This window comes from Chondrus crispus, genomic scaffold, assembly GCF_000350225.1.
Source record: "Chondrus crispus Stackhouse genomic scaffold, scaffold_26, whole genome shotgun sequence".
In the NCBI taxonomy this organism is placed as follows: Eukaryota; Rhodophyta; class Florideophyceae; order Gigartinales; family Gigartinaceae; genus Chondrus; species Chondrus crispus.
The window spans coordinates 176,739-186,276 of record NW_005179159.1 but is presented as its reverse complement, the minus strand read 5'-3'; the positions used below and the strand labels follow the sequence as shown (position 1 = coordinate 186,276).

Genomic DNA, 9,538 nt, shown 5'->3' with positions numbered 1-9,538 from the left:
CACAGGCATGGAGCTGGTCGACGAGCGCACGCAGGTTCTCCAAGGACTGAGTTACGCGCTCGAACCTTCCTTCGCGGAGGGAGCGCAACTCTTCCATACAGCGGGCGTAGACGCTGTCGGAGACATCGATACGGAGAGATGTCCGGACATCCTCGATGTACTCGGCGATGCGATCGTACATCGCGCGAGCGCGTCCTTCGGAGAAGTCGGGCGACGGTTCGCGGTCCCGAGGACCTGCGACGCCGTCGCCGACTTGGACGCGTAGCGCGGCCTCTCGCACATCCGTCGGCTCGGATCGGATCGAGGTCGGGTACTCGGCGCTCATCTCAACGCGTACGGACGCGGAGGTAGAGGACAACCTTCTCGGCGTGATCTTGAAGGTCTTCTAGGTCGGGAGACCAGTGTCGCATAAACACCCCACACCCGGCGGAGGGGGTGTTCGCGATGTTCGGCGGAAGACCCCGGATCGGTGTACCGAGGGTCTTGAACCAACCAACGCCACCGGAAGCGGGCCGGTAGCGGGTGGTAGAGCGTGGTCGGCGGGGACGCGCGCGTAGGCGAGCGGATCGACGCCTCGACGCCCCGGAGCAGTACCGGTTGACGATCCGGTACTGACAGGCGGAGGCGGATCGCAGCTCGCCGCGGTGTCGCGCGCGTCCACTACCCGCTCGGTGGTCACTACTCGCGGAACGGCGGTGTGAGTAGAGTAAGCTGGGTGGTCGACCGTCGGTGGAGGGTTGCCTGTCTTCTTCCTCCCCACCGGCGGTCGCTCCCTATATTTATTGTACAAGTTAATTAAGCGTCTACAGTACAGTACGGACTGTACTGTAGTCGGCTTACTGTAGACAGTGCGGGCCGGCCCGCACTGTAACGCTGTCAGCCGTCGGGGCTGACAGCACCCGTATGCTACACGTGGGGTACACGTGTTGGTGCGCGCGCGCTGTAAGGTAGGCGCGCGCGCACGCTGTAAGGTCCGTGCCTTACAGCGTTGAATCTAATTCCAAATCTAATGTATAGTACAGTAGCCGGCGGTTATGCTACAGCAACGAAGCCGCGCGAATTGGCTGCGAGAGAGAGAATCGGATATATCTTCAACGTCTGCGAACGCTTGCGTCGTGTCACGACTGGGTCTGGTTTTGTTGCGACCTTTCGACCCTTTTCCTACAGGTTCCGATTGTCTGGAACCGAATGAGCTTCGTCGTGATGCTCACGCTCGTAGAGCGCGAGCCACGGCCCCTCTGCTTGTGTCCCACAAGATTCCATACCGACCGAAAACGCCTTCTCCGCCACTCGCGGTGGCGCCCTTCGGCCACTTGGGACCTCTAGAGCCTGGTATCGAGCCCACGAAGACCCTACTTCAAGATTTAAGGCACGTTGTCGACTATCGCCTCTTTCGTCATGACGATACTTCTATTCTCTTCTCGGAGAACGATGCCGGACGAATTGTCAAGTTCGTGAAGCGCGGCCAAGGAATTGGGCCTACGATGAAAAACTTCGATGGTTCCTCCCCGATAACGCTGCTGTCCTTTCTCAAGGACATCAGCATCAACTTTAATGAACAGCCCCTCAACGAGGGCGTAGCTGTACGATTCATAGCTCATTTCTTGCAGTGTGACGCGGAACGCCATTACAGTTCTTACACGATGACGGCGTTAAAATCCGGATGGCTAAGGAGCGCTGGATCAATTTCGTGGCCCGGTTTGGTGCACTTGCTGATTCGCCGCTATCATACGGACGACGTCTGTAGTATAACGACGGACGCGCGCGCGGGGAGATTATTAACAGTGCGGCCGTGCACGGTGGACACGTGGGCGGGTGTGCCCACGTGTAGGGATCGCGCGCGTGCCGAGCGGTCGTAATCTGGCGTACGTGTACAGTAGTGCACGTGTCGGCCAAGCGGTAGTCTGCTAGTATTATTCGTGTACGCTAGCACACGTGGCATCCGTGCAGTAGTCTGTAAGCAGCGCGTGTGTACAATGGTACACACGTGTAGCTGCAGCGTCCGCGCGGTAATTAGGAATTGAGGGGCTAGTTTTTGAATGGCGTACATTACCTGGTATGCACTAGGCGGCAGGTACTGTATACTGGGACAGGTGTCCGAGGCGTTCCTCTGAGGGGTTAATACCTGACACCCGTCCCCACCAGTAAACTGGGGCAAGCTCGCTCCCGTCCTTTTCGCGCGTATATACATCCGTTTCGGTTGTCTATCGCGCGCGCTGGCTTCTAACCCGTTACCGGTCGCTCCCGTTCACGCACCACGGGGCCACTGCGCGTAACCGGCCGGTGAGCCACTCTCTTTTCGCGAGCTCGTCCGATCGGTTCAATTAACGCGTCGCGTCCGCGTCGCGTGCTCCCTCGCTGAAGCCTCCGCCTCTCACCCAACCCAGGGCGGAGAGGAGTTATCCCACATTTTGGTACTCTTTTGGAGGGAATTACTCTAGAGGTTGAGCCGCACGCGTAGTCACTCGATCGTGTGCAGAACCGTACGGGCGGAAAAGGTTGAGAAATCACAGCGTCGATCGTGAAGCGTATTCGACGATGAACCGACCGGAAGAAGGCGGAGACTCCGCCTCCGGGCGTCTGAGCACCAGCAGTGGCAGTGGCGCACCGCGCCCCCGGGTGGAGAACCCGGAAGCCCTGCTGCGACCGCCACCGCGACCGGGCCGCACGCGAGCGTCCGCATCGGATGTTACGCCGGCCGTGTCGGCAGGCACTGAGAATCGCGTCCAATGGATGGTCGACGCGATTCAGCCGCACATCCAGGCCTGGGTCGAGGAGTTCCTCGCTACGGAACTCTCCCAGGTAGCGCGCGTATGCCTCGACCGAACGGTGCCCGCACTCGTGGACGCGCACATACGCAGCGCGATATCACCGCTTTTGGACGAACTTCTACCCGCTCAAGTCCAATGCCAGGTGGTGACCGCGCTCACCACTGTGGATGAAAAATCCCCGTCCGGTACGGCTCTAAAGGGAGCGATCAGCTCCGCCGTGGCCAATCTTCTGGCCACGACCTTCGTCGGAGCAGGAGTCGACGCACGCGTGCAGCGCGACTCAACCGCTCCGGATTCTACGCTAACGCACGCTGAACCGATCGGCGCCGCACCCCAGATCGGTACAACGGCCCCTCACCCGGAGGGTAAGACCATATACCTCCCACCAATTTATGGTGCTACAGGAGGGCCCACAGAAAATGGCCCTCCCGTATTCGCCGATACGGCTGGCCCCCGCGGGACAGAAAACCGCCTGGGGCGCTTCGGTACAGAAAAGCGACAGCCGTATCGGTCGAGCAGAAGAAGCGCACCCGGCGCTCAAGGCTACACCTCGAAGGGTACAGAAAACCCCTCCGAGGAAGAAGACACAAGACCTCGCCACAGGGCGACGCGCAAGAACCGCGACGGACGCTACGCGCGATGCCGCGATGCCGGAGGGGTCGGTTACTCTTCCGATGATAACCGCGAATCACGCTGTACGCGATACCGCGATGCCGGAGGAGGTGGATACCCCTCCGATGACGAGGACACCGAGTCGGACGAATCGCGCAGAAGCAACCGCAGAGGCCGCAATGCGCGCGACCGACGTCGGTTCCGGCGAGAAGACTCCGACCTGAACGGCTACAGTAGCCCCGGCGGAGAAGGAGACCGCCAATGGAGATGGGGGGTACGGGTAAGCCATATAAAGGAGAGGACAGGGGAGGGCGTCAACCTCAATGGAATTTTTCGTGCAGACCGGTCACTTCGATGGGCTTCAGTATATCGGCGGTTTGGCCCACCAAAAGACAGGCCTTTTATACAGTAAGGGCAGAAGAGGAGAGTATCTGCCCATGTCTGCCCTTGTACACAGATCGGCAGGCACCCGCCAGCCACGCAGGACATTTATATGGCACGCTTTTCACTCAAACATGGAGTGTGTTCGCAGCGTTTAGGTCGTGAGAGCATCTCCGCCACATGGCGAATAGTGAATTCTATCGCAATATTTCCGTTTTTGTAACAGCGCACACTCGACTGCAAGGTAAAAATGGATGGGAAGGAAGTTCACTTTCTTTTCATCATGCTCTTGATATGTTGCCCGGTATACGGTATTGTGAAGCGAGGTACCGTGTCTGATGTCAACAAAGTGTAATGGTTTGGTCAACAGCCAGAGCACACCAATCCCCTGCTTCCCGTTGGATTCTGCGCAGATGCGTTCACGGGAAAAGCATAACAACATCATATCAGACCTCTCACAGCAGTTTCAGGACCGCTAGCGCGGTTTCTGCGGCATAGCGAATTGCGTTGCTTTTGGCTGCAGGTACGGTACCGCCATTATTTATAGCCGCACCCCCAATTTGTGCCGTGCTGTGGCACGCAGCACACGTTGCATAAAAAACAACAACATTCTTGATAAAACAATGCGTGCTGAGTCCGAATCTGCAATCAGATTTTGCAAAGCATAAATACTTTTGCAGATATTAATACATGTGTATTCATGGGGTGACATTAAGTATAGAGTACAGTACATTCTCGCGCCAAGAACTCGGCAACCGAAAGACTCCTTGCCGCGTTCTTTAGCGCGTTAAAAGCCCAATACAATACGCTTCAACACAAGCAGCCTTCCGTGTAAAAAAGTACCCAACAGACCCCCCAATTATGCCGCGCGGTAAATCCTTAACGGCTGAAGAAAAAGGAAAAATTGCGGGCCTGCATGATGCTCAGTGGTCGATACGCCGCATCGCCAAGCATCTAGGCAGGTCCGCAAAAGTAGTAGCTAACTACTTGAAAGCCCCCGAGCTCTACGGAACAAAAAAGGAGCGGGAGGAAGCCTACGCTGTCTGCGCAGGCAAAAAGGGCGCTGATCCGAGAGGCGCACAAGGGAGAAATGACATCAACAGAACTTGTCAAGACACTCCAGCTCCCTGTTAAGTCCAGCCGCGTGCGTGCAATACTCAGCAGCACTCCCACCCTTCGGTATATGCGCATGGCACGCGCACCAATGATGCTTCCGCGCCACAAAATCGCGCGAGAAAGTTGGGCTCGAGATAAGGTGACCTGGACGCCTGGTGATTCGGCAAATGTAGTCTGATCTGACGAGAAGAAGTTTAATTTCGACGGACCAGACGGCTTCGCGATTTATTGGCATGACTTACGAAAGGATAGAAAGGTTTTTTCAAAGCGCCAGCAAGGAGGTGATTCGGTGATGGTTTGGGGTGCGTTTGCTGGGAAAAAGAAGTGTGACTTGGTCGTTTTAGAAGGGAAGCAGAATGCGCTCAAGCATATTCAGACTCTCGAGACCAATCTCCTTCCTTTTGTTGATCAAGAGCTCGGTCCTAGCTGGACGTTTATGCAAGATGGTGCAGCTGTACACCGTGCTAATCGCGTTTACGAATGGTTTGAAGAGGAGGAAGTGCACGTTATGGACTGGCCTGCCAAGTCCCCTGACCTCAACCCTATAAAAAACCTTTGGGGGATCTCGGTAAGGAAAGTGTACGCACATGAAAGGCAGTTTAATAATATCGATGAGCTACTCGAATGTATAATGGACTGCTGGGAAAATATGAACACTGAGACGTTGGATAAGTTAGTAGGGAGCATGCAGAAGCGTTGCTTTGACTGTGCGATGGCCAAAGGTGGCCCTACGAAGTACTGAACCAGAGTTATGGTTGTTTAGAAGCACTGTACTCTATAATTACTGTCACCCCATAAATGGTTTTTGATGCATATCTTCCAAACTATTGATGCGTTTCAAAATCTGAGCATTGTTTTGGACTCGGCGTGCAGGAATGCGTCAAGGACAAAGCAGTTTTTTATGCAAAGTAAGATTCCTTTACCCGCAATGCATATTTGTGGGGTGCGGCTATAATTATTGGCGGTACTGTACAGTATCAAAAGCAATCGCAGAGGCAAAACGGGAACAAGATAAAAAAAAGAAGACCTCCCTTCGTGCCTGGGTTGCCTTCTCTATTTACCGTCTCAGACTTGGACAACCATGCGATGCATCAAAGTATTGTACTCTCTGGCCCTACGGTATTGTAGAGAGGAACTTCTATACTGTAAGGGTAAAGTAGAAGGCTCCACTCACTCCTGTGACCGCTCCAAAATGCGCCTGTGTGCTGTTTGGTGCCGATTCTCCGAGGCACAATTTTGGAAGATTAGGCAATCTCCCAAAATCGTTCATTTTACTGTATCGTTACTGTACGTCTGTGCAGTAAACGTCTGTTGTTTATGTCGTGGGCACTGTACAGCGAGGACAGCGCTAGCCCTAAGCGACTGGCACTGTCCGCGGTGGTGCGCCGCCGGTCCCAAAAATACAAAGGAGAATTTGACCAGGTACTTAAATCAAGGGGAAATTGAAGGGACTAGAAATCCGGGGGTTATTCACGCACTCACGAAAAAAGACCCCCGGTGGCTTTTGTGGCCTTTCGCTTTGCCTCGCTCGATCACCTCCGTTCCGCTCCCTCCGCTGCGCACGTTCAGGGAAACCGAGCCTCAGCTTCCGCTCGAGACTAGCATTCCTACCACAGTTTAACGATCAACTGTAGGGGTGTGCCTTTTCCTACACTCTGAACTTCAGTTTGAAGCCTCTACAGTATTTACGGAAGCCTGTTTTCTAAAATACCACGTCACTGCCGCCCTGTTTTCATTACAGTACCTCACGTTTTTTTGTACTGGTGCCAGCTCCCCAGCAGAGCTGAAGTTCCACGCAAATAATCGGATATCGAGTACAGCCGTAGTGCCTGCCCTTCCCCCGGCGTTGTGCACTTCTTTCAGGTCTACCCAACTCTACTACCTTATGAACAAAGATCCGTGTGCGAGGGAGGGCGTGCAAGGGCGGAAGCGGACAGACGCGGGAAGACATCTGCGCCATTTTTACGACAAGCATCATCCCGCCTGCGTTCTGAAGATCACCCAAGTGACTGTTCTGAACGAAACTTCCTTTTTCATAGTTCTACGTTCTTGAATATGGCGCATCTGTTCCCCCCGGAACCGTCAACATTGCGCTCTTGGTCTAGGGAACAGAATGAGAACTTTTTCGTCAACTTGCAGCTTCCACGGACTCTTCCGCTCGTCTCTCCCGCGTACAAGGGGCATACAAGCACAGGTAACACTCTAATTGAGATTTTACCCGAGCGGACAAGATTTAATTCTTGGTCCGACTTTGACGGCATGGTGAGAACTGCACGTAATGATAGCAGAATTCTTATCAGTTCTCTCTCTGGCACCGAACGTGTAGAGCTTGGGTGCGGCTTTATTGTAGCTAGACAGCAATTAACACAGAACCAAATCATAACCACAAAGAGTGATACGTCATATATTGTTAAGACTGCATCTGCTTCTGTGGCAGATGTTTACGGAAAGCTCAACAAAAGGCCAACAATTGCTACCGCTGGTCACAACGAACGCATTCCATCGTCTGTGTTCCGGTATGGTGGGTCGCCACCGATTGATTTGGTCTTCCGTCGTTCTCCAGCGTTTTTGTTTTCGGAAGGTATGGACCGGAATCAAGAACAAATTGTTTTGGTTGCAGGAGTAGTGAAGGGGCCGTCAATGCCACTCACTCCAGCTCCTGCCCTGGAGAATTCTTCAGTGCATGTTGCCGCCACGCACAATGACGGATACAAAGAAGAGGGGAAGAGCTGGTACGTCAGCATGATGTCGCAGGCTTTGATACACGCCATGCACACGAAGAATGGGTGCGTCTTCTTAACAAACCACAACCAGGCCATGTTCATTAAGGTTGAAGCGCACAGCGGGAGGAGCGGATGGAAACTGGAGGTCAACGTTTCAAGGCTTTACAAATGTAACGCAGACGAGTCCTCGTTTCATGGCATCATCGCGGTGCTCCGCGAAAGCGACACCAGCTCTGACAGCAGCGATGAATTGCAAGCAGCGTTCAATGATTTTCAGCAGACTCGCCTGAGGAAGAATCCGCGTGAAAGCTCTGGGCCCAATGAAAGTAGTCGCATCATTTTGCAACCCGAGAAGAAAAAAACGGGGCTGGGCTCTCGTGTCAATGACGCGACATCTGATCGTAGTGGCACTAAAGCTGCAAATATGGCAGCATGTATCCAGAACAGACATAAGCGTCCGAAAACCCAGGACTGCGCATTCCTTGAACAAGATGCAGCACCGTTGTATCAGCCAGAACTGATCCGCCGTTTAATGGAGGCTTCAGATGACATCATCACGACGGACGGGCACTCGACGGTGTTGCGGAGCTGGAATGGTGACATTGAAGTAGCCGTGAAGTACTGGAACTGCGCTAGCCAAGAAGGATTAGATATGATCGTGAACGAGGCTGAGGTATACGAAGAAGTCGCAGATACATGTCCACACTTGTTGGGGACAGTGTTACCGCGTGTAGTGGCGCTTTGGAAAGAACCGGTAACAGACACAGTGGTTGTGACAGAGCATGTGGGAGAATCTTTGAGCATGGAAACAAACGAAAACGGGCTCAATGAAGTGTTGAGGTGTGGGAATGTCGTGCTTGACAGCAGAGATAGTGAATTGCTAACACATGCAGCGCACGAAGCACTTAAAGAGCTCCATGAGACTGGACTGCGACATATGGACATCGGCGCGCGGAACATGAGGGCGAGACGAGAGATTGATGAGGAGGGAGCAGTGATCTGGAGGGTGTGGTTTATTGACCTTGGGCTGGCGTACTTTTCACAGGATGACCGTGATAAAGAACAGGATGAGAACGATCTACGACGTGCATGTGCCACCAAGTTCAGTAGATCAACATGTGACACTGCCGCACCCGTGGACTCCAGCGAATCGACGAGTGACGACGGGAAGGAGGATTGTTTCACTTAGAATACGGTACACCATATCTGGTGCATAACCATGTACAGCAGTCGTCCTTGACGAATAGCAATAGCACAGCGCAGTGGGCAGTAAAAAGAAGGTTATAGTCCTATCGAGGACACCAAATTTCAGAAGACGGTCAACTCATGTGCGGCCGATTGTCAGTAACGGATTGCAGGATGCAGAACGACAGGAAGATCAACAGCCTTGAAACCTCTCCGCAAGTTAGCAGTGAACTTCAGACTATCTGATCACTTCAGTTCATTCCGACATGTGGTGACCATGTTTGAGATACGCGTGCGTTACTCGGCTTTCACGTGCAAACTGCACAGAGAAGTTCGGTGTAATACGCATGAAGCGCCAGTTGTGTGAAAGGGGTCTACACAGGCGACGACATACAAGCCAAACAGATCGATAATTTCTTTCATCTCGGAAAGAGTGTCTGACTGCGATCTCTCTGTTCTCTACCGGACGTGCAAATGAGTAGTTTCAATAACCTGTTGCAGGATAATGTGGAATAGCTTCACGTACAGTATTCCTCACTTGTCCTCATTCCAATCTTTTCCCTGCACTGAACGCGAGATGCCACGCGGAAAAAAACTGTGGAACCAAAATCAATCTGCGAGAGCACACGTGCGCGATTTGATCTGAGTACTGAACAGATGGCGAAGAGCATGACTACCATTCTCATACTGCATATTCGCCATTCGCACTGGTCATCAGAGCATCTCTAGTATGCGCAGACGCAACATCTG

General features: G+C 53.3%; 1 protein-coding gene across 1 annotated transcript; it reads left to right on the top strand.

The window, feature by feature from the left end:
- Positions 1 to 6,765: 6,765 nt before the first annotated feature.
- Positions 6,766 to 9,201, top strand: CHC_T00004943001 (hypothetical protein). Its single transcript, XM_005716712.1, has 3 exons — positions 6,766 to 6,795; positions 6,993 to 8,760; positions 9,116 to 9,201. Exons 1-3 carry the CDS (start codon positions 6,766 to 6,768, stop codon positions 9,199 to 9,201), a joined length of 1,884 nt encoding a protein of 627 aa, XP_005716769.1.
- Positions 9,202 to 9,538: the final 337 nt, after the last annotated feature.